At 33.8% G+C, this 26,553-nt stretch overlaps 2 protein-coding genes across 4 annotated transcripts; both read left to right on the top strand.

The window, feature by feature from the left end:
- Nucleotides 1-230: 230 nt before the first annotated feature.
- Nucleotides 231-4,460, top strand: LOC106711097. Its single transcript, XM_045683574.1, has 5 exons — nucleotides 231-841; nucleotides 1,157-1,304; nucleotides 1,778-2,469; nucleotides 3,094-3,264; nucleotides 4,166-4,460. The coding sequence occupies exons 1-5, from the start codon at nucleotides 785-787 to the stop codon at nucleotides 4,421-4,423; spliced, it is 1,326 nt and encodes a 441-aa protein (XP_045539530.1). The 5' UTR covers nucleotides 231-784; the 3' UTR covers nucleotides 4,424-4,460.
- A 1,095-nt stretch (nucleotides 4,461-5,555) lies between these two features.
- On the top strand, nucleotides 5,556-19,096 carry LOC106711112 (hemicentin-1). 3 transcript variants are annotated; one of them, XM_014503339.2, is made up of 25 exons: nucleotides 5,556-5,867; nucleotides 7,255-7,484; nucleotides 7,738-7,866; nucleotides 8,126-8,215; nucleotides 8,649-8,777; nucleotides 9,130-9,295; nucleotides 9,704-9,882; nucleotides 9,958-10,039; nucleotides 10,118-10,281; nucleotides 10,625-10,790; nucleotides 11,188-11,436; nucleotides 12,465-12,537; nucleotides 13,268-13,464; nucleotides 13,813-13,984; nucleotides 14,487-14,581; nucleotides 14,775-14,922; nucleotides 15,194-15,318; nucleotides 15,815-15,958; nucleotides 16,043-16,180; nucleotides 16,377-16,489; nucleotides 16,802-17,032; nucleotides 17,158-17,302; nucleotides 17,582-18,249; nucleotides 18,388-18,567; nucleotides 18,693-19,096. In XM_014503339.2, the coding sequence occupies exons 1-25, from the start codon at nucleotides 5,636-5,638 to the stop codon at nucleotides 18,972-18,974; spliced, it is 4,527 nt and encodes a 1,508-aa protein (XP_014358825.2). In that variant the 5' UTR covers nucleotides 5,556-5,635; the 3' UTR covers nucleotides 18,975-19,096. The 3 variants fall into 3 exon arrangements, with proteins under 3 accessions (XP_014358825.2, XP_014358826.2, XP_014358827.2); XM_014503340.2 differs by having other exon boundaries at nucleotides 8,649-8,766; nucleotides 9,134-9,295; XM_014503341.2 differs by lacking the exons at nucleotides 13,268-13,464; nucleotides 13,813-13,984.
- Nucleotides 19,097-26,553: the final 7,457 nt, after the last annotated feature.

A 26,553-nucleotide genomic window follows, 5' to 3' on the forward strand; every position in this document is an offset into this window, starting at 1 on the left:
CGGCTTACTTGGTTCAGGTTGCCGGTCGTAAGCGTTTTGGCGGCTTTGCATATTAACACGTTCCCTGCGCTATAATTTTCAAAGAACTTTCAGCTGGTGCTTTGGAGACCTAAAAGATCTCAAAACTAACCTACCCTTTGGTGCGTTTGAGACCTAATCAGTCTCCTAAAGATACAGTTTTGAAAATAATTTATATCTTCCAAAAAACCAATGACATAATTCGACATTATTTCGAAGTTTTTGTGGGTGAAAGATAGCCTATTGCTTTATTTATAATTATAATTATTTATTTATTAATTAGAAAGCAAATATCTATATTTGTCTTACTCGTACTTAAAGAACTTTACACGTGAGACTATCCCGCAAGGAGTGAAACAACACGATTATATTCAACGCATAATACAAAAATCCTGCAAGAGATCTGATAGATCTCGTAATGCAACGAACGTGTTAAATTGTCTTTTGCGACATTCCGCAATAGAGTGTCCAATGATTTTACAGTAATGAAATTTGAGCCATGACTGGAAGAGTAGAATATACTGCTGAATAACCTTCCTCTTGATTATAATTTCTTTAAGTAACGCTAATGATTCTTTTTTAGAATAAAAAAGTGATTGAATTTGGTAAAAATATAAATTTTAATCCATTTAAAAGTATTCGTCATGAAGGCAGATATGTATGTCGAGCTAATAATGGAATTAAATATAAAAATGATGGAGTTGTTGTAAGAACAGGATCTATACCAAAATTTTCCTATTCCAATGAAAGGCTGATAGAAAACCTTATGTTTGAACAGGCTCCAGACTTAGATTGTTCCCATAGCGGAAAGCCAAAAACAGAGGTAACATTTTCAATATTACTTTTTCAAAATAAGTTGGAACCGAATTTTTAAAGTTTTGTATAAAAAACATTAAAATTATATATAATCTCTGGGACTTTTTCTTTAAAAAAACTAATAATATAATAATATTTTCTTAAACACAATCTTTTGCCTCTTCTCATCATCATCATCAGCTCATTATACGTCTCCACTGAGGGGCTCGGAGCCTACCCCAAATCGTGTTTTTCTTTGTGTGCTTTTGCCGAGACTTCTTTAGAACAGTCGTTGCATTGGTCACTGTACTAGTAGAGTTAATTACAGTATCTCATTAAACAGGTTTTATGGTGGAAAAATGATATAAGAATGAGTTTTCCTAACATGACCTATTCGGTTAATAGTAAGGTAAGAAACAAAGGCAAATACAAATGTGTGGCTAAAAATATATTTGGAAATGTTAGTCGACAATTTTATGTCATAGCCGATGGTGAGTTTTAATTTATTTTTATCTTATATATATTTATCATATCATAAATTCCTCTATGCTAAAAACGCGTAATGAGTGACAGCCCAAGCCGAGGTCCCCTCTCTGGGTCCCTTGGGCCTAGTGACTTCATGGAGCGTCCACCGAAGCGATCTAAGAGCTCGGTGACTTCCCACTTCGGTAATAATAACGAAGTAACAGCCCGAGCCGAGGCTCCCGACGCCCTCGAAGCCCTCGAGCTTAGTTACTCTTAAACGAGGTTTAGGTTTACCGCCATCTGCGCCCGCCTACCTCACGCTCGGTGAAGCTGTAAATGCCTCTTCAAGGCAAACAGTGCTAACTCAGTCACAAAAAAAGTCCTTTAATCAACAAACCGTACAGTCACCTCCTAAGTTGTCTGGCATTGGACAACTTTAGCTCATTAGACATCTTAAATAAAACTGTAACTTTAAAATTTGTATGTTTTGTCCTTGCAGATTGTTTGTTAAACGTAGAAACAGATTTTGATAGATATCATCCACTTATACTAACCAAAAGACATGAATTACCCAATTTTTATATAAAAGATGAACATTTAGCGATACCTATCAATACAACGGTCGTATTTTTCTGCGAAGGAGGCTTTAATAAATTTAGTGATCAATCAGTGGAAGCAACATGCAGAGAAGGTAAAACTTTTGAAATAAACAGAGAAATTGTTGACTATCCTAAATTAAAGTGTAAAAAAGCATTGCAGCCGGTCACGATTCAGGAAGATAATTGTGCTAGTGGGAAAGGAAAACTTTTTCGAATCGGTATATCGGTATCACCTGATAAAAACTTTATGGAAGTGTATCGGATATGTGTTGACAAGAAATCTAGATTCTTATACACCGAGCATAAGATAAAACCTTGGGCGGCAAATGTAATTGCCACAGGTATGCAAATAGAAAAATGGCTTCATAGTGACGTGTTATCTTACAATAATAACGAAATGTACGATTGCAAGCGACAACGACAGAAGGGTGCTATATCTGCAATACTAGGTCGAGCGTTACCTGGAAATGATGATGAGTGCTATGTTGCCAGACAACTCATAAATGAAAAAGACGTACCACCTGGATTCCCACAACTATTGACACACAGCTACCTAAATATTATCCCACATTGGAATTCTACTGCTACAAAAGTAAGTATTTTATTTTGTTAAAGCAATATCAGTTATTATAGGACCTCAGTAGCTATCGTTTAAAATATATATTTTTTTTGTAAAATCGTCAAAATCAGATTTTCGACTGAATTTTTTTTTCGAACCAACTCATATAAGAACAAAATATAGAAAATGAATATTTTCTCAAAATGTAGTTTAAGTAGTTAAAAAATAATTACTCGTTGACAAGCATTATTTAACAAGGAGTAATTATCTATATCTATACTAGCTGTTACCCGCGACTCCGTCCGCGCGGAATAAAAATAGAAAACGGGGTAAAAATTATCCTATGTCCTTTTCCTGGTTCTAAGCTCGTGTTAGTTACACTATTTATAACTCAAGAACGGCTGAATCGATTTGACTGAAAATTGGTGGGCAGGTAGTTTAGAACCAGGAAACGGACATAAGATAATTTTTACCCCGTTTTCTATTTTTTATTCCCCGCGGATGGAGTCGCGGGTAAAAGCTAGTTTTTTATATTGTTTCAAAAACTGCGCCCATGCGCGTATAATAAAACCTAAAAAATTCGCATTCGCCTCGCAATCGCTTTTCATAAAAAAAAAAACGAATTGAATTTATTTATGTTTATAATTTCCATTTCAGTATTGGAACATATTAGAAGAAATAATTAGAGCCGAAACCAAAAAAAGAATTGAAAAACGGACTGTAACTGTAATAACAGGAGTAAATTATGACGTTCCTGCAGGAGAACCACAAATTACTATTACGGATAAAGCTGGAAATTCGAACAAAGTGCCTACGTTTTTATGGAAGGTATTTCAATTTAAATTTAAAATCTATTTATGAAATACAATCTGTAAACATTTTTAGTCCACGTAAAACACATAATACTGTGCTACTCCAAAAATACAGTTAGACATTGTGTAGTTAAGTACGTGTTTTAACCTTTTAATGTCGGTGATTGTTAATATAAAAGTCAACTTGGTTATAAAAGTCTTTTACCCTTAAATATGTATCACTAAAACTGCTCCTGGTATAAGTACTTTGTTATTTATTTGTCAAGATCGCATATCGAAAGCCTATGCTAATCGTATTTCAATATTTACGATTACGAGCGATAAAAGGGTTGGGTTAGGTTAGATTGGGTTTATTGATTAAACAGATTAAAGATTTAAAAAGTCTGCCCGAGCGGACACCGCCGGCTGGGTCGCGGAAGATTGCGCAAGTGTTCCCGTGACCCAACCGCAAGGCGACGTGGAGGGCCAGAGAGGTTTTAGTGGGTTGACACAAGTCGCGAAAGCGTGCCCGAGGTCCTGTCCCAATGCGTTGGAAGAACAGAGGGGTTTAGTGACTATGCTTCCGATAAGGAAGAGAATCCCACATAGCTACAGAGTCCCTTCCTGAGCGCGGAGTATACATAAAACATTCCTCTCGGGACAAAAAAAGGGTTGACACAAGTTTTAACTAAAATGTTATTGAAACACTATCTAAGTTTTTTATAATTAATCACTTTGTTTTCGATTCTGTTTTATTAATACAGTTTTTTCTGTCGCCCTGTTTATAAATAATTGACATAACTAGCCTGCGAAAGATATTAGAACTTAATCATTATCTACGTCAAAAAAAGTATATTCCGTAATAAAACAACGCAGATAAGTTGTATTGTCTAAATTATCTACTCTGTTTTGGTTTAAATTTAATTATGACCTTTCAGGTGATTACAGACTCAATGACAGCTTCATCAGTAGCAATAGTTCAAGTCAATGCACCGGCCTTGTTGATTGGCGAGAAAATTAAAAAATATAAAGTCTGCGATAGCAAATGTAATCAAATAAATTGGTTAAGCGAAATGGACGAAGAATACATAAAAAGTGGTTTTATGCTCTGCTGTGACATTGTGACATTCGAAAAAATTTTTGCATATAAGGAATTGTTTAATGAAGGTCATAAAAAGTTATTGACAAGTTTTTAAAATAAAAAAAATAATTAATTGCTTTTTTTTCAACTCCCAAACCCAATTTTGCTTATTTATTTTTTCTTTACCGGAAGATGGCAAACGAGCAAACGGCTATGCCGTGTCGCTTAAATAACGAATTGACCGCTGCTTTAGACAATCTGCAATGAGATGAAAGGTTGAATAAGATGCTAAAATCTAATCTACGTTTAATGAACAAAAGAGAAGATTTACAGAAAAATTATATTTCCTCTCCCTATATACTAAATCGACTTCTCCTTACCAAAAATATAACAAGCACTGACGTCTATAGATATTCACTAATATTACTTTCAATATTAGTAGTACTAACCGCTACCATCAGTGCCATTAATAAAATAAGCACAAAATAACACGAATTGTAGCCTGTCCAGTGGAATATAAAGGACAGTGATGAAAAATCAAAATGGTGTAGAAATAAGAATGTGACATTTTGAAAATCTTTCTAAGTTCATTTTCTTCCACCAATCTCCACCTATACTTGACCCTTCAGTTCTTGTGAATCGTAAAATGAAATAAAACAAACTAAATTCTTTATGCAAACTTTTTAATTTGACCAAACGGTATTAGTTATCTGACTCGTGTTTAGAAACAAAAAAAAATAAACTTTTGAAGAGTGTCTTGTTGCCTTTTATCACTTACACTGATGACGCAACTTCTAAAATGGCTCTTTGTCTCCGACACGAGAGACCTCCAACGCTGCCTGTCCTGCGCTGTCTCCTGCCAGTCAATCGTTTGGAGCTCAATCGGGTCTGCCCTTTATTAGTCTGTCCTTATAAAAGCGTAAGATGGAGGGCAAGTTTTCTGAGCCTTTCCCAGAGAATGCACAATCTATATATATAAAAGAAAGTCGTGTTAGTTACACTATTTATAACTCAAGAACGGCTGGATCGATTTGACTGAAAATTGGTGGGCAGGTGGCTTAGAACCAGGAAACGGACATAGGATAATTTTTACCCCGTTTTCTATTTTTTATTCCGCGCGGACGAAGTCGCGAGTAAAAGCTAGTAATGAATAAACAAATGAACTGTTGTTATTTTAAAAATAAAATGCGGAGATGATGTTACATAACATATTATACACTTGTATATATATTGATAATTTGAGCTTTATTATTACAATTGGTGTTATACGAGTTAACTGTACGGTACTTAGTCTATCGTCGACACTGAGATCAATCAGTCGTGCAACATGTTAATCAAAATTATTTACATTTTTTTAACACTCAGTCTCAATTGTATTTTCGTATACGGGCAATTGGCAGATCAAAAGAGCAGTTTCGCTTTCGTAATAGATGACACCGGGTCAATGCAAGATGATATAGACCAAGTAAAGAGTAAAACGGAACTAATATTCGACAAGATTGTGGCCTCTGGTACATCATCGATTGGAAATGTTGTTTTAGTGACATTTAACGATCCGGGTGAGTAAGCTCTTTTAGGATTATTTTCCATTTAGAATTGCTGCTATGTACATACAAAGATTATTACCATAATAAAAAAGCATCCGATATTTAAAGGGCATAATATATCAAAATGGTAGGTAGAAGATATACCCGTTCGTTGTATAATAACAAGTCAACCGAGCATTAGAACCCTTAAAAAAGAAGTTAGAAAATAACATTTGCAGAAAAAAGTGTGTTTTTTTATAAATTGTAAAATGACGCATTCTATAAAAAAATAAATCAGGTAAAAATAAATAAATACGGTATGTCAATGATGGTGAAAGTGCCTACATTTAAGTTAAATTATTTTTTTTTATTTTATTTAATGCTGAGTTAACCTAAAAATAAATAAGGTTTTAAATCCTAATTATAAGTACACTAGCTGTAGCCCGCGATTTCGTCCTTCTATGTATTTTTCCAGACCATGTTCCATATGTATGCCAAATTTCATCGAGATTCGTTGAGCCGTTCTGGAGATGCATATCTTCAAACAAACATCCATCCATCTAAATATTCGCATTTATAATATTAGTATGATAATAATTTTTCCCCACGGGCCAAAAGTAGATAATCACATTTTTACATTAAAAAAAAAAACGATTAATATTGAGAATCTCGACTCCGAATAACCTTTTAACACTTCTCTCAAGTTAATTTTATTATAGAAGACTGGTAAAAAATAAACTATCTAAATTCCACAATCAAGAAATAAAGTAAAGTGTTCAGATAGTCCGCGAACTTTAGTAGCAAAATTATTATGTTTATACAATTGTTATCAACACTTTGATTACCCAGTTATTACCGCGGTATTCCCCATTTGTAGGCACAATATATCTTACGTCATGTGTTTTTTTTATTTCATTACTAAAAATGTTTTCTTACATACATTAATACAAACTCGTGTAATAAAGGGATGGTTTAATATTATAAGTATATAACCTATTTAGTTAAAAAAAAATTGATGACAGTTTTGGAGATTTGTTTTTCAATAAGATTCATCCAAAATTAAGTAATCACTTAGGCCCATAAACATTCCTAACACACAGGATCTACCTAGACAAAAACATAGTTGTGCTAATACTTTATAATTTTTATGCTAACTACTTAAAATGAAATTGATCACATGATTTTACCTGAATATATTCTTGCAAAATTCACGATATCTTACGACAGCGAAACTAGTTAACCGCGTTTGTCTTTGTGGACTTCACATCTTTTGAAAATCCCACTTTTTCCCAGTGTTATAAATTTTCAAGTATTAAAAGACTGAACTAGATTTTGTATACTTACTTTTAGTTCGAAACGACTCTACATGAGTGGGATTAGAACAAAGGAGGTGACTGATTCTGAATACTTATATCTATAGGTGTTCGACCGGCACTAATAACGACAGACGTAAATACATTTAAGACCACATTATACTCAATCGTTGCCGACGGTGGAGCGGATTGTCCAGAGATGGCGATGACGGGAATTGAAGTGGCTTTATCAAATACTCTGCCAAGATCCTATATTTATGTGTTCACCGACGCTTCGGCTAAGGACTACGAAAAATTCCCAAAGATCAAGAGAATGGCACAAAAACAAGGATCACAGGTTAATTTTTTCAAAATAAATTTATATGTCAGAATAGTTGAAATAAACGTGGCAGATCTTGGTTATTATGTGTCGAACAGAATTAAATTACCCCTTACGTTAGAAAACTGCGGATGAATGTGGTTTTAAGAAATGCGAACAAGATATTTCACAGTGAAGCTATGTTCACTATTAATATGTCATCGCATTAATCAGGAAACATCAGTAAGTTTACTAAAAGTTTACGTTTATATATAATTACTTTGTCTTACAGATAGTCTTCTTGCTAACGGGAGAGTGCAACCCTTTTTATGAATCTGATCCTGGTTACAAAGTATACCATGACTTAGCTAGTGCTACTTCAGGACAAGTGTTTCATGTTGATAAAGGCGAAATTGGACAGGTAACATTATGATCTTCGATATAAATATCGAAGCGAAAACTTTGCACCCCTCTTTAAGGGAAGGATGAACGTGAATATTTTGACACAGTTAAATTGGAGAAGTCAAAAAGTTTTTATAATAAAATATAGTCTAATACCGACTAATTGGCGACCATAAGTAATGAATAAAACGTAGACCCTGGTGGGCTTCTTAAAAAGGAAGTTAATGAGATTTGAAAAAAAAAACGTTTGATTTAAATGATAAAAAAAACTATTTCAGGTATTAGATTTCGTAGGTAAAACTCTTGATCAAAGACGAGCCGTATTGGCTACTGCAGTATTACCACCTGGATACGACAAAACCTTAAGCGTAAGTTATTATTCTATCTGATTTTATTACGATAAATCCTGATAAATTAAGTGTTATAGCATCTAATAAACGTTTGTTAAATTAAAACTGACATTTCTTATTGTATAAATAAATGCAAAGGAAAGAAGAAATAAAAAAAAACATCTGACTTTATCTCGATAACATCAACAACTGATTTACGCTTGAAACGAATAACATTAAATTTTATTTTTTGACATTCTTTGGGGCAAAAACAATCGTCTTCCTAGCGTCACCTGTTTCTACCAAAGTTTCATCAAAAAAGAAAGAGGATACAATTTTTTTTAATAATTATTATTGTTTTTAGACTACGGATACAGGACAAATCTTACACAATTTTAACGACTTATTTAACGGACACTTTAAAGGGGACATTATCGTCATCATTAACATAACTATTGGTTTCATCTTTCAGTTTCCTGCTGACAAAGAAATTGACGATATTCACATAGCTGTGTCAGGCTTAAAACCGAAAGCGGAAGTATTAAAACCAGACGGCAGTGACGCTAAAACAACTGATATCTTCAAAAATAGTAAGACTCTGGTAGGGACATTATTTTATTTGACTCATCAACTTTCCCTTGTCCCTACGGAGTCTGCACATTATTCCACATATCTCTTTCAGCCGTCAATCAATGAATTCACTCCCATCTTACTTACATATTCTTTCACACAATACATGTAAACTTTCTTCGGTCTTCCTCTACCTTTGTAGCTGTTCAAATTTAATCTTATTACTTTTTGTTCATTCAATCATGATCTCTCTACATAATATGTCCCTAACATTAATCTTCTGATTCTAAATTTTGTTTTCTTGTTAACTAGCCTACAATAGATCTCGTAAAATCTACGGCTGTAAAGAATCACCGATGGTAAAATTTTAGCCTATTTTTAAGGTAGTAGGTGTTGAAAAATTGGGCTCAGGAAATTTTACGGCCAAAGTTGGCAGTGAGACAAGTACGAGTGTTGTCATAACCGGAGCCACTGCTATCAACTTCCAACATGGTTTTACTGGGTTCAAACCAACTTCAATAAAAACCACCGTAACTAGACCCATTGCAGGTATTTATAGCCTGTTTGCCAATTTTTTCATATTCATAAGCGAGCTATCTTGCAAGTGCTGCAGTCCCTTCTCTTCACGTACAAATGAAAAAAGCAGTAAAATTAATTACTAATCTCAATTTGTTTTTTCCTTAATTGGTTCTGTTGCAAAACCTACCGTTTCAAATAATGTTTACAATTATAGACCGATAAGGAGATGCGATGGATAAAGGTCAAATTAAATTATAATAGCTCCCTAGCGCCCGCCTGTCAGAATCTGTCAGGTCATGTTTTTCTTTTATGCTATTCTCTATGCTCATGTATCTGTTTTACATATGTTTTGATAGAACGAACCTCAATAGCAGTGTCTCTCAGAGGCTCAGATATCCTTTTTTGAAGATACTTAGCACATTGATTTTTACGTTTTAGGTAAACCGTCATTTTTGGCAATAGAATTATCAAGTAAAGCCAAGGATGTTAAACTGAATGAAGTTGAATTATTAGACCTAGATGATAACGTTATCTCTGTACGACCATTAAAAGAAGTCGGCAAAGATTTCTATGTGGCTGAAAAGGAGCTACCTCCAACTTCGATTTTCAGAATAGCGGTGGGTATTTACTGTAATACTTTGTAATATTCAATGAACGATTTTTTCTAACAATCAATTTTAACTTAAATTTAGGTTAAAGGATACAATACAAAGACAAAAGAACCAATAAAACGATTATCATTTACTCCAATCGAACCTCAAACGCCATCAACAGGTAAGACATTTCAAACTGGTGCCTACTAATTTATTTTGAATCATGAAACTTATCACAAATTACGTTGAAACATTTCAGAAGAAATAGCAGAAAAAAGAGCACCAACCGTAACTTTAATTGGAGATCCTACAAGAGAAGTACCATATGGTGAGCCTTTACAGGTGCAATGTAAAATCAATGCGTATCCTGCGCCGAAGGTACAATGGGTAGATGAAAAAACTGGATTGACCATTTCAGAAATGGTAAAGTGTTTTCATCAGTTTTATATATGCAGTCAAAACCGTTTATGGCGACATCGTTTAGAACAACATACCGGTTAAATTGACCAAAATCAAAGGTCCTGGCTGAATGTTATATACATATCTTTCCTATTAATACCTGTCACCGGTTGTTACAACTATCGGTTTTTACGACTCAATATGAGTAGTCCCTTCGATGTCGTTATAACAGATTTTGACTGTATATTTAAAATTTCCTTGGTCAATAATATTTTAAACGTTATAGTTCCGTTCTATTATATTTATTTCAATTTTCAAATTTAGTTCTTGCAATTACTTTAATTATAAAGTAATGAACTGTTTTTAGGCTGTAGAAGAAGAACTGCCTTATGATTACATAAGTATACTTGATCTAGAGCAAGTGAAGATCAATACTTCTTATCAATGTCGAGCATCTAATGAAGTTGGCCAAGACGATACCACAGTTACTGTGCGACCTATTGATAGATTTGTAGCCTTGAACGTTTCTAAAGGTAATATATAAGTTTAATTTTATTGACGTACAAGTTAAGTTAAGGTACAGCTTTATATGCATTGCCTTCCCATTGTGAAGGGGACGTTTTAAAAGAGAAAGATAATACTTGCTATATGCGTGCCCTTCTCCGCTAACCTACTCTAAAGAGGAGAGGAGGAGAGGAAAAGAGGACCCTAATTATGCCTCCGGCATGCGCACTTGACAGACATAATGCAGATTTGCTTCGAATTCACGCCTTTCTTCTATGTGGTCGTGATATTGCACCAGGCGAGCCGGCCCATTCGTGCAACAGATGTTGTTACTATCGTCTACTACAGTTACAACTTGCATACATCAAAAAGACCTCTTCGATTATATAAAATTGATAGAAATAAATTAATTATTCGACTTTTCAGATACAAGTATTGACTACGACGATGAAGGCAAGTTGTATTGCATAATTGATGCGAATCCACCAGCACAGATCACATGGTATCTTAACGGCGACTTGTTAGATAATGACGAAAATTTAGAAAAATCTGAAGATGGGTCTGTCCTGAATATAATTTACATGAAACCAAAGTTCGAAGGAAAATACAACTGCGAAGCTAGAAACGAGCTAAAAAGAGAGATTTACTACATAAATCTCGTTATGACAGGAACAGGTACCTAATTGTTTGTCCGTTTTATGACGATTACTTTGTAAATGAAAGGGCTTTACGAGCAGATTATGGTACACTATGAAAAACCTAATTTGGCCACTTATTGTAAACAAACGTTTACAAAAATGTTAACGTTTTGACGTAATTATGTTTGCCACAGCCGAAGGTTCCAAAAAAAACCGAGATTGATTCTTATAATTTAATTTAATTAATAAAAATTACAAATTAAACTTATTACTAACTATGCTATGTTCCCTCCGAAGTCAGGAAAGGAATTGCTTAATCTATTACAATTAATAATTACGAAATATCGGTGCCAATGCTGCCTCAGCGCCTCGTGTCCACTTAAGTGGGTCGCGGCGAAGTCAACGCACTGCTGCGTCGGCGATCTTCCTTATAGGCATATATGTAACAACGTTTACAAACATTTGTTTACAAAAGTGTTGAAAAACGCAAAACGTTTTTAGACTTCCTTAAAATGCAGTTTTCATATATATTTTGTTTGAAAATAACAAGGAAATGTTGTTCTCAACTATTTCATTTCGTTTTATTTTACAAATAATCAAATGCAAGGCAAAAGATTTTCTTATAATTATTTTGTGTATAATAAATTACAGCGTGTCAAAGTTGAAGAAATAAATAATGAGTATGTATTGAAATAGATAAAGATTCTTTAAGATTTAAGAAAGAAAGAAATTAAACTTTAAGAAAATGATTGATATTTCTTTTTATTAGGATTGTTCAATAAAAAAAATACTACAATTATAACAATAATTTTGACGCGATATTTCAGTTGAAAATCTGTTTTTTTTTTTAAATCAAAATAACTTTTGATCCATTGAAAGTCGCGACACTTATGCACTTCGGGCCTAAACGATACCTATTAAGGTACTCTATCTCCACAAAGCTTTTGATCCGTCCATTAAAAATCGCCCTGTATATTTATATACATATATTTCTAAGTCTATAAATATGAGTGTCAATTCAAGATGAAACGTCCTACTAACTTGAACTATTTTCCTCAATTTTAGCTGTACCGAAAATCGATGATTCCGTAAATCAAGTCAACGTAACTAGGAAAGAAAATGCTACAATTAGTTGCAAGTAAGATTATTCTATTAAGGAACCTTGATTAATAAATAATAGTGACACTTGTATTGAGACATATTATATAGTTAAACAAAGAAATTTAAGACGACGAGAGAGGCGCTGCTGTCGCGGTTAGTTCTGTCAGAAAATAAGTGAATCCTTTCGCATTTTTTTACATCTACAGAGAGCATTAGTGAGTTGTCATAATTTAGTTTTACTTATGACCACCTGGTCAGATAGGTATCCTTGTCAGTCTATATGAATTAGCCCCTTCGCATACAAAGCAACGTAAATCTTCGAAACTATTAAAGTATTGTAACATTGAATTGCGTAATTCGCTTAGTCGCTGAACTAACAGGTTTTCAAAGATTTACGTTGCGTTGTGTACGAAGGGCCTTACTACAAGTGTCAAGTCAGTCGAAACTCAATGTTAACATCTAGAATAACACGTAGCATCTGTCTTCTAACAACTATTTCATCATCATCATCATCAGCTCACTATATGTCCCCACCGAGGGGCTCGGAGCCTACCCCAAGTTAGGGGTGACTAGGCCATAGTCAACCACGCTGGCCAAGTGCGGTTTGGTTGATTTCACACATATCATTGAATTTTTTTCTCAGATATGTGCAGGTTGCATCACGATGTTTTCCTTCACCGTAAGAACGTCGGATAAAAAAGAGCGTCGGTGGCTCAGGGGTTAACAACTATTTTATCTGGCAAAATTAATAAAAAGAAAATTCTCAGGGTCATTGAAGGCATACCACAACCAGGTATCCGATGGAGTTTCAAACATCGTTACGCTCAAGAGTTCGTTGTCCTTGATAGTTATTCAGATATACTTGAAATAAGTAGCACAGACATAAATGCTGCAGGAACGTATAAATGTGAGGCGTTTAATTTGTTCGGAAAAGCTGAACATGAAATAGAACTAGTAGTTAAATGTAAGTACTAAAATAACAAATAGCTTGTTTGATGCATTTTCGTATATCATCAATGACGAAATAAATAAAATCACCAGTCTACTACCCGTTAGTGTATGAGACCAAAATCTCTGTACAAAACATAACGTACTCGTAGTCTTTCATCTTTGACAAAATAATATGTTCTAAACAAAGATTTTGGTTTCAGAAACCCACGATAACCGTAAGTTAGTTGTCGTCATGCGGTTTTAAAATCTTATTTTGTAAACTCATAAAACTTTAGATATTCTAAAGTGATAACAGTCACATAAACTAGAAAGTATTGTTAACTTTGTTAGATTTTAAAATCGTATATCTTTTTATTTTAAGATCCACCAAAAATAACATCGAAAAGGCATACAATAAAAACTAAATCAGGTGAATATGTTTACTTAACGTGCCAAGTGGATGGAATGCCGCGACCAAATGTGAAATGGACCTTCAATGGAATCGAGATCAAGAAATCTCTACGACAACGAATTTATAGAGACAACATGTTGGGGTAAAATGAATACTGACCATTTTTATACCTATTATGTGCATATGTTACCAACGGAAAGTGAATGTCGACATTTTATCATCGGTCTACATAGACCCATGATAAAACAGTATACAGTTATACAGCGTTGTCATAGGTAAGGGACAACTTCGTAAGAAGCGCTTTGTGCCACACCTGATCAAAGGCCTTAGCCACGTCCAAAGTAACCGCTATGGCCTCCCCCTTTCTCTGGATGCCATCGACCTTAGATGTGTGAAGTATGCTCCTCCAAGCGATGGCAGTTAATGGTCTTTTAACCATTAAAACCAGTGCCAACGCATAAGCACAATGAGAGGAATTACGACAGGTCGACCTAACTTGTGAACACCCAGAGATTGCAGCGCTCTTCGCAATGACCGCTGGCGAAACTAGATTTATGGTGTTTGGACTTACAATGTTCTCAGTCTTCATTATGTTCACGTTTATAATATTAGTAAGATAGCTAAAATAATGTATCTCTTTGCAGAATGAAGGTCTCGATTAAAGACTCGGGAACGTACAATTGTACTGCTGTAAACGAGCTGGGATCCGATACTAAAATTGTGAACCTTACAATATACGGTATGTGCTGATGCATTACAAAATGTATTAATATTAATGTTTGTATGCATATAATATTTCCACTGTGCGATTCTTAAATCTAAACATCTAAACAATACGGGTTTCATATACCAAATTTTCTATTCTGCAGCAAGAGGCGTTTGATTAACAAAGTTTGGTCTTGATTTGAATGTTATGGATGATTTAATTGCAGACCCAGTTAGAATTACTCCACCAATCAAAAGTACGTTGAAAACAAAAGTCGGAAGCACAATTGTTCTACCATGCGAGGCGTTTGGACATCCTACGCCAAGTATAAAATGGGTTTTCATTAAAGAGCATGACCATTCCGAGTTACTAAGGTGAGTAAAGAGTTTAATTCACATATTGTAAAATTAACGATAAAGGGAAAGAACCTGTTGAACTAATTTTTTTAGCACATTGCATTATACCCAAATATGTAATAAGTATCTATAGACGTTTTATATTATTTTTGGTGACATTCAATTATTTCTTATTGTTCTTTACGTATTCATTACCTACTCGTAATTCTTAACTTTTTGCAATTGTTGTCACAAAGTATTTATTGTTATTTTTTCACCTATGTTAATTTGACTACTATCTATATTTCAGACCTAGTGATCCTTCGGGGTCACTGCAGGTGTCTCGAGTGCAACTCGAACAAAGTGGTCAATATTTATGCATTGCAGAGAATATAGGAGGTTCAAGTAATATAACTTACACGCTTCAAGTACTAGGTAAATTTAAGTGATTTTTATAAGATACCAATATCACTTGAGTACTTTGAAAGCTTACTGTCCTTGTACTAATATTAAATGAGAATGTTCAGATGAATGGATGTTTGAAGATATCTCTGGAAAGGCTCAACGGATCTAGATGAAATTTGAAACAGATGTAGAACATAGTCTGAAAAACAAGTAGGCTATTACTTACTCCATTTTTTTTTAATTCCGCGCGGACGGAATCGCGGGCGATAGCCAGTTTTTCATAAAAATAACTTGCTTTAAGTATAAATTTTACAAACACACACGCTATCATTTTAAGTTATTTGAACGATAAATAGGATTAATATTTTTAAAATAGAGATTTGAGAGTATAAAATTAGGGAATTCTCGTCAGGTATGTTTTCATTGGTATCTTGAAATATGATTTTTTCATGTTGTAAAATTCGAAAGAATGCATTGCTAATAGGTGTAATAAGATGACATTACTAAAGACATGTTAAATTTTCAGCTCCTCCTCATATTGTAAAGTCCTCAGTATCTAAAAGCATCACTGCTGTTGTCAACGATTTAATTTTGACCCTCCCTTGTGAAGCAAAAGGTAATCCGAAGCCGACAATTATTTGGACAAAAGACGAACTCAGAATCCCTTCAGGTAACCTTTTCAAAAAAATTTACATAATTTTCTGTTTACTACAAGAAAACAGTAAACATCATAATGTTTTTCTATTCTTCAAAGGAACATATTGGCACGATATTAAGGACGATGGTACTTTGGTAATCAAGAATGTTGATGATATAACCCAAGGCAGATATGTGTGTATAGCGGAAAATTCCCTGGGCACCGACACTGATTATTTCGATGTTTTGGTCCAGAGTAAGTCAGGATACTAATTTTTACTTGTAACATACTAATTTATACAGAAAACATATTACTTCCTCAGCGCCCGTTTTGTTTGGCATTGTGTATCAGGGTTTAAGTGCTTATCAGATTTTTCACGTCTTCCTCCTGATACGTAGCAGTTCAAAACTTAAGAACCATGAATCGTTAAAATTTATTATGTAATTTGCAGATTATCCCGATGCAAGTGAGAAACGTGGCGTTTTGGATGTTCAACTTGGAAGATCGACTAAAATTTATTGTGATATACCTCATACGTCCACCGATCGGTTAACTTGGTATAAGGTAGTTGAAAGGGCGTGGGCGCGGCTTTCTTACTTATGACTTACTTAGTTACAAACGTTTTTTTAATTAATTCGCTGAAATAGTGAAGCGATCGCTGCTCCATAGACAACAGCAATTGCTAATGCGTTGCCTACTTTTAATCGACGGAGGAAAGTGCGTACAGAAAGGGAACATTCCCCATTCCTATACGTCTCCTCCTCCATCAAATCGTCTTCCTCTTCCCATTCTTTAAAATCGACTGTACTTATTACATTCGTGTCGAGCCGAATCACAGTTTTCCGATTATTTAAACATAGAAAAATAATTTTGCAGGACTCAATATTGATAGCAACCGGTGAATTATATTTGAACGATATCAACATGGGAGATAATGGACTTTATACTTGCCGAGTTAACACCTTTTCTGGAGCAACAAGCGCCTCCAAGATGGTGAACGTTGGTTTCCCGCCATACTTCAATGAAGCAGCCAGTGAAGTAATATATTATGTAGCGGACGCTGAGGCTTATTTATCATGCCTCGCCACTGGTGTACCAACCCCAACTGTGAGTGCAAATTATATTTTAATTTCATAATATAAATCCTGTCAAAAACATTACAATGTAAAAGTATCTTTAGATAATCTCCTGGCTTAGTCAAAATATTATTTAATTACTATTTACATTTTCAGGTGACGTGGTTGCATAATGACATACCAATAGAGTTTACCGAGATGGCTTACCGATTTTATATGAGTTCAAATGATTTGGGACGTTTCTCGTGTACTGTAAGCAACAGTTATGGAACAATAAGTAGAGATTTCAATATTATTTCACGTGAGTTAAAAAATTTAAACTTGTAAAAATGTCCTCCATTTTCCCCTCCTCCTTCGACTCCAGATTTTAGTTCATACTGTATTTTATATAACATTCATCACTAAGTATCTTTTATTTCTCAAAGTAACCAATTATTGTACACTTTTTGTTTGCTCGGTTTACAAAATCTTGCTCGCCTAGATACACAGCTTGTAAAAAACATGTTGCTCAACTTGCCAAACGACATGTTGCACAAGTAATTGCCTTTTTCTATAGCGACAATTTAAATATCTTTCACAGAGTGCTCGTTTAAAGCTGAAATGAATCCTGATAGCCCAACAGTTTCTGTATTGGATGCTAGAGATACGACAAAGCCAGACGACGTTATTGTAAATATTCCAGTAGGGGAAGAAATAATAATCTATTGTATAAAAGGCTTTGAAATATTCCCTGGGACCGAATTAAAAGCAACTTGCGTTCAAGATACCATGCTTAAGATTGGAGATAAGGAAATTAAATACAATGATATAAAATGTAGAAAAGATGTAACACCGATAACAAAACCAACTGGTAAACGTTGTAGTCCAACAAAACGCGATACCGAAACAATAAAGGTTGGAATAGAAACAGATGGAAAATTCGATGAAGTATTTGAAATATGCTATGATAAATTTAATTCTATACCTATTTATTCAACACATAAGATAAATAGATCTTTAGCGGGAGTAGAACCTACAGATGTAAACTGGTACGATAACGATTTGGTAAGGTATAATTACGATGAATTATACGATTGTACAAATCAAATGTATCATATCAATGCAATCAGACCGTTAGCGAGAGGTCTTGAGTGTTGTTTTACTAAGAGGAAATTAGTTAATCCGCAAGATGTTTCCCCTGGCGTGTCCCAGATCGCTACCTACAGTAATTTGAATATAGTACCACATTGGAGCACATGCGGAACAAAGGTAATTTCTGTATCAGTTTTTACGCAACTCATAGTCACCATTAATTACTATTTAATTTATAATGAATACAGAACGGATAAGACAATGATCTAGTCAAGGCAATGTTATGTAGTTGAAAATTTTTTTTTTATGGAACAGAATTGGGACGATATTGAAATGAGAATAAGGATATTAGCAAAACCGCTGAACAGAAACTTGATCGTTAGAACTGGTACGTCAGGACAACTTCAATTTCCCACTACTTCATTAAGGATGCAGAACATTTTCATACATGATCGATCCAACAAGCGACAGCCAGTTCCTAAATTCTTGTGGAAGGTAAGTTTTTACATACTTCATTAGCATATTCAGCGTAAACGTCAAACAAGAAACTATGTTAGTACTCAATTCCTTTTTACGACCATTAAATTCTTACAGGTTTCTTAAATTTATACTGGTTTCAGGTTGTTCAAGATGAATTTTCTAGGTCATCATTAGCCATAATTCAAGTCAATGTTCCTGATTTGAAACTATCCGAAGCTCTTAGCTATGTGGTGTGCAAAGATATTTGCAATTTGGTCGAATGGATGAAAAGCCCAGTGTGGCGTGACGTCAAATATGGTTTCACTTATTGCTGCACTATAAAAGAATTTGAAACAGCTTTTGGTTTAGAAGGACAATTCAGTATCGGTCTCGAAGGTATATTCAGTGATACGTTAATAATACCAGATACAGGGCGAGTGTAACCTTAACAAGTCCAAAAAAGTATACAATGAACATTGTAACGATAACATTCTAATGTTTACCACAGTTATCCAAATATTATTTTAATCTTTAACCGTGGGTTTCTGAGATCAAAATATCTCTATAAAACATATCGTCATTCCTGACAAAACAGAGATAATATGTTTTAAGCAAGGTTTTTGGTCTCGGAAACCCACGGTAAATGTATCAATTTATTATATAGACAATAGGAATGTAAGTAATACGTACTAATATTTCGATTGTCTACTACTACTATTTATAGTACATACTAGTCATCATCATCAACCTGCCCTTATCCCTATGGAGGGTCGGCACAGTATGTACTACTCCTCCATACATCTCTATCAGCCGTCATATCTGAATTTACCCCCTTCTTACGCATATCCTCTTTCACACAATCCATCCATACTTTCTTTGGTCTTCCTCTACCTTTATAGCCATCCACATTCAATCTCATTACTTTTTTGTTTATATGATTATCATCCCTCCGCATAACATGTCCAAACCACGCTAACCTTCTGCTCCTCAATTTCTCGATAACTGGCGCTACTTTCAAACTTCCTCTGATATGCACATTCTTAACTTTATCTTTTCTTGTCACACCACACATCCATCTTAGCATACGCATCTCAGCTACATGCAATCTTCTTTCATCCGAAACCTTGGTGGCCCAACATTCAGATCCGTACAATAAGACAGGTCTTACGATTGACTTGTAGATCTGTCCCTTAAGCTTGGGTGGCATTCTTGGATCACAAGTCACACCGGTGACCTGTCGCCATTTCATCCAACCTGCATTTATTCGGCTTTTCACATCCCGGTCAACACCACCATCGTATTGGACGAGTGAACCGAGGTACTTAAAATCGGAGCAGGTTGGTAGGTCAACACCATTTAAAGCGATTGGAGAAAAGCTGGTCGGACCACCAAAATCGCAGAACAAATGTTCAGTTTTGGTTCTGCTGATTTTAAGACCAACTCTCTCCAATTTATCTCGCCATTTTTCCAACCTGCTCTGCACCTCGCATTCATCCTCCCCAACAAGCACGATGTCATCAGCATAAAGCATACACCAGGGTGCTTCCTCCTGTATGTCTGATGTTAGCGCATCCATTACCAGGAGGAAGAGATACGGACTTAAAGCCGAACCCTGGTGTAGGCCTACCGACACACCAAACCTGTCACTATCGCCAACAGCGGACTGGATGTGTGTATTGGCTCGACAATACATAGCACGAATAAGCTGCAGGTATTTCCCAGGCACTCCTTTCACTTTCAAAGCCCACCACAAAACCTTCCTCGGAACCCTATCGTATGCTTTTTCGAGGTCTACAAACACCATGTGCAGGTTTTTATGCACACGCCTATATTTCTCGCAAAGTTGGCGAATAGCAAAAATGGCATCCGTAGTCCCCCGTCCTGGTATAAACCCAAATTGGTTCCGAGTTACCTCACTCTCCTCTCTTATTCTTCCGTCCACCACTCTCTCCCAAGCTTTCATACTGTGTGACATGAGCTTTATTCCTCTATAGTTGTTACAGATTTGTACATCACCCTTGTTTTTAAAAATTGGCACCAGCGAACTCCTACACCACTCATCTGGAATCACCTCTTCCTGTAACAACTTGTTGAAGAATAGAGTCAGCCACACCAATCCGTCCGCCTTTAGGAGCTTCCATACTTCCACTGGTATTCCATCCGGCCCAACTGCTTTTCCGTTCTTCATACCTTGCACAGCTTTCTTTACTTCATCCACGCTAATCTCTTTCACCATACCAATATTAACCGGCACTTTTTCCAACACTCCACTCCAAATATTCTCTTCGTTCATCAATTTTTCAAAATAATCCTTCCAACGCTGTTTAATATCATTATCATCCGTCAATACATTTCCTTCATCGTCTTTAATACACTTGATGTGGTTTACATCTCTTGCATTCCTTTCTCTCTCTCTTGCTATACGGAACAGGCGTTTTTGTCCCGGCGGGCTGTTCAGGGATTCATATAATTTATCTTGTGCCTGTGCCTTAGCAGTTGCGATGGCTTTCTATTATTTCTTTTCTTTTTTTCTTTTATAGTACATACTAGTATTTATTAATTAATACAAGATAGTTATTATTATTTTCAAGAACAATCTAATGTATTAATCTCACTTTTATAATATTAAAATTTTTCTAATATTAATCTGATTATGATACTTTTTTATTTCATTTAAATTCTGCCCTTATTATTTAATACGAAAGCGCCTATTTATTTTACACGGCAATCATTTCTCGAAACTAAATTTAATGACTGTGCTATTGCTTTTTCGAAAGTATACTGAACACTATAAATTTAGTTTCTAAACAATTTGAATTATAAAGTTAGTATATCTATACGTTTGTATTTTCTTGTTCGACATTTCTTTAATCAAATTCCGTGTATAATATTTTCGAAGGATTGATAACATTTGTAATTTTTTTTTTTTTTTTTTAGTTAATGTCGCTAATAGTATAGTAGGAAATAAACCTTAAATTAGAAAAGACCAACTTCAAGTATTTTTAGAGCGGCAGATATAAAATTAAAACATAAATATTCTTTTTTTAAAGAACTTCAATTAGTTTACAAATTGAATGCCAACAATAATTATGTCCAAAGTAGAATAACTTACGAACACTTTAAAAGTTTCACCTCACGCATAGTTCACGGACAACGTTTGTTTCTGTGATGTTACAAAATCTAAACTGAATGGTAATGATATTTTTACGATGCACGAGTCGCTTCGTAACATAAAATTATTTAAACATTAACACGTTTATATTTTTAATGGTATACAAAATTAAGAGCATTTCGCGTACATTGTAATATTCTCAGCAAATTGTTCTGCAGTCAAAGAAATAAATTCGCTACCCACTTAGGATCAATGTCGAATAGCAAATTTTAGCACGAATGTATATTACTAATGAAAAGTTTTCGACCTAATTTTAGTAATATTATAAATATCTCTACAGATGTATGGATGGCTGGATGGATGTTTGTTATTAGGTATCTCCAGAACAGCTAAACGGATCTCGCTGAAATTTGGCACAGATGTAGAACATAATTTGGAAGAGCACAAGCTACTAATTAAGTTTTTTTAATTCCGCGCGAACGATGTCGCAGGAGGCAGCTAGTAGCATTATAAACGACAAATATAATTTTAACGGAATGGGTAATAAACTTATTCGAATACTTAGGTATTACATTATGTTGTACAGTTTGTTTATTAACAAAAAAGGGAATAAAATCATCTTTAACATTAAATAATAAAGATGCAAATTTTCTTTTTTTAGTTTTTATTAGTAAATAGGGTATGATTTTTTTTAATACTGTTTAGTTAAACACGTGTTTTAACTCTTGGACGTCGCAGATTGATATTTTGGACGTCAACGTGGTTATATGTAGGTATCACCCCAATGCTTTCGGTATAAGTACTTCATTATGTTGGGAAAGATAGCATTTCGCAAGCCTTACCATAATAATGTTTCAATAACCATGATTTGATAAAAATCCACACCTGGCGCTAGTATTACGGTAGAAAAGGGTTGACGTATGTTTATGCCTCAATGTATTTTAAACATAGTGTATATTTTTTATGGTAAGACCAGTAATATCTTATTTATTTAGAAGTGTACAATTTCAATGTCACATATTCATAATTTAAATTTAAATTGATTCGCTCCATCGTTCGTCCTCACTGAATGATATTTAATTCCATTTTGATATTTGCTATTGTGTACGCCATAATAACCGTAATAATTTAATTTATTTTATTATATTAATATGTGATGCTGACATTTTATCGATTTTTATTTAATTTATTTCATAATACAGGTGACTTGAAATACGAACGACCGATGAAATTAAAAATATAACGATGCTGAGTGATGAAATCGGTTTTGCCATAAAAAAAATCAATTGAAAGTTATTGAATAAGTTGGTTAATTTTTTTTTATTTAATCCTAAATTATTTAAAAATCATGTCTCTATAAACTTGTTCATGGTTGATAAGTAGATAAATTAATTTTATTTATCAGGAAATTATGGCGATGTTTCCGTGAATAAACAATAACTATATTGATAATATGTTATCCTTTTATGTACATTATAATATACGTGTGTACAACATAACTTATTTTATATTTGACTCCAGACGTTCTTTACAATTAGAGCTCATTATAATTTGGTTTATTGGTGTTTTGTTTCGTGGCCTATTTGAAGTATTATTACTTCCAGGGTTACACCAGAAACGTATATCATCAGCCACGAAACGGATTAAAATAGGGTTTTCACTATCATGAAGGTAATTTATTCCGGTTGGTTTATATAAACTGTCAATGTGTGAAAAATTTAGTATACATGAATGAACAGCGTATTACTAAACCCCCTAAAATGTACCCTTTTTTGACTTACGTAGGCTAAACCGTTAGTTACATAAAATGATTTATGAGAGTGTTGTGTTTATGTCGTTCACAATTTTCTCTAAAAAAACACTCACGTATTTTGCGGTGCTTTTATTGTTTTAATATAAATCCTTATCCAAATTAATGTGTTCTTAATAAGGAGGTATTTACAGTATGTAATTCTAATAAATTTTTGAGAAGATAACACATTCACAAATAATTGTGTAACGGGCTGGGTGCGGTTGTTTTTCGCAGTGTTTTTACTCCTAGATATCATCGAAATACTACAAATATCAGACATACATATATCCGCTATACTAAATACATAAATTGCTACCCGTACGAAGCTAAAGCGGTTCGCTAGTTGACAATAAAAGATCCGTTGCCTCTACAAATTTCACAAATTGTATTAAATAATAGTTCCATAAAAATTACATAAGATAAACCTTTAACATTAACAACAGTGATAACTCAAGATATTAGCGTCACAAGTGCTATATACTTAGTGTCAAGCTGAGTCGGATAAGAGAAAGTTAACTTGATTGATGCATGACCAGACATTTTCTAGGGCATAAAAGTTAAATGCCATGAGGGTGGGCCTGCATTCGAACCTGAATAGAACCTGATATTGTGTGACATTCCAATTACATCTTGATACAGTTTTTTCTTTAGTTTTTCCGAAACTAAAAATTTTTACAAAATATTTATAATTAAATAATAGAGCATATAATCATTTCCTTATAAACTCTTTAATCATAATTATCAGTAGAGAAAACATCAGAGGTTAAAATATCCCACTTAATTTGCGGGCGTTTCACACAAGACTTGTTTCTTCTCTCTTCTACCTTGTGGCAAGAAGTCTTTGATGTCTTGGTTCATTTTGACCCATCTGTTGATCCACATTGAACGACTGTGCCTCTTTATTATGGTTATGTAAATTAAGATGAATGTAGCGATTCTATAAGCATTCAGTAGGTCTTTAATATAAGTGCATGAGTCAGTTCTGATGCGCCAAGCGGATGCGGTCAACTCGCGGCCTTCACACGTGCCCTTTCAATAAGCTGCGCCCGTGTGAACATTACGCGAACACACCATCGTTCCGCCCACTTGCCGAAATATCCTCTAGCTGCCAATCTCATTCAGATTGTACTGATAACTTGAATATGTTTATCTGATTATATTTACAAATTGTGTTACACAATAAAAAACAAAACAAAAAACTACATTCATCACCAAGCAAATAAACTAAGATAAGAGAAATTTCCCATTTATCAAATCAATTTGATAAAATTGTTGTAAATTGCATACAAAAAAGTCGCTAATTTAAATAATAATTAATAATACCAGGTATTGATAAATGCTAATAAAAAAATTAAAAATCTACGTAAAAAGTCACGTATTCTTTTAATTTTCAAACTAATAATTATAATATTAACCTTTTAAAAAATACTTAAGGAATTTTAATGAAACAACATAGCGCATACATTAAAATGCAATTTTTAATACATATCGCTTATCTAACCGAACGCAATGTTTCCTATTTTTCCCTTAACTAAGAGTTTCACTGTTAAATATTTTAATAAAGTCCCGACAAGATATGTATATAAAATAATTTTTATAATAAAACTAGCTGTCGCCAGCAACAAAAAAATCCACGCAAATTTAAAAAAAAAAAACTTAAGTAGAAGCCATTCCGGAGATACCTTGTAACAAACATCCATCCATCTAAACATTCGCATTTATAATATTAAATAAGAAGTAAGATATGTATATGTTACAAATACTATCGTGTAGGGTGTGTACTTGGAATTTTTCAGCAGTACCTTCCCAATATTAGACACTCTACATAAAAAATTTCGCGAGTCTGTCACTTTAGCAAATCATTAAAAATAATTAGTTTATTGGCAAATGAAAGTTTAAGTTAAAACTAAGTTTAGACAATCTAATAATAAAGATTAATTACTTTGTAGTACAGACTTACTGAATATGTTGCAACTTGCAAGACGTATGATATATTTTTGAAGAGAAGCAAAGAACATGTTTCATAGCTATAAAAAAGGTCTTCGAAATTATACAACATGGTTATTAAAACACATTGACAGATCTTCGCAAACTCGTTGAACGGAAATTACTAAATTCCTGGCCTCCATTAAAAAACTCTGACCTACGTAAAAATGTTGAATGCTCATATTTATTTAAATTGGCACATTGAGATAAGTCAATTAATTGATTTATTAATCTATAAAAACACGGACTGTTGTATCCGAATTAAGTTTTATTAATTGTATTTATATAATTTAAATTGTTCTTCAAATACCCAAAAATTTTATAACTATGCGGATTTCATTTTCATGTCTTTTTAAATATTTTCCTTCAATCTTTTTTTCCCCCATAAAAATACTAACAAATTTATAGACTCGTTTGTGTTATAAAAAAATTATACGTAAATAACAACTCATTCATTTGCGGTTCAAATTGTTTGAACATTTAAAAAAAAACACCAAAGTTCACGGAATATCTCACCTTCATATTAGATGGAATATCCGTTTCTATTTCAATCATGATTAGATCATCATTTAACTAAACGTGGTAAAAAACATCTTTACGATATTCAAATAACAATGTGTTAATTAAAATCTACAAACTCTGATAATATTAAAATCACCTCATTAATTACTTCTCTACTTTGTCCACGAATTTTAAGATTTTTCCACTTCATTCATAATACATTCCAACCATCTAAAAAACAAAATCATAACATCCTAGTACGTTTGTAAATATACTAGCGACCACTGCCGATACCAAAGTTAACGTCAAACATTTAATTTTTCATATATTCTTGTGACGCTTTGCCATATTTCAGCAAAATAAACGAGCTTGCAACACATTTCATAATTTTAGAACTTTATTAAGACATGCTATAAGGTGAGGACATGTATTTTATGTTTATATTATAGAGTCATATATAGGTAAAAATGTGTACGATGTGTAAAAAAAACTGAATTATCTAATAAAGAATATTGAATCATCGCAAAGATTTGATCCGTAAAAGCAACAATGCAAACATTGGAATGCATCTTTTGTTTTTGTTTCACAAAAGGACCCGAGATCCGTATCATCGAAGAATTCAATTTTTCTA

This window comes from Papilio machaon, chromosome 22 (genome assembly GCF_912999745.1).
Source record: "Papilio machaon chromosome 22, ilPapMach1.1, whole genome shotgun sequence".
Taxonomy (NCBI): domain Eukaryota; kingdom Metazoa; phylum Arthropoda; class Insecta; order Lepidoptera; family Papilionidae; genus Papilio; species Papilio machaon.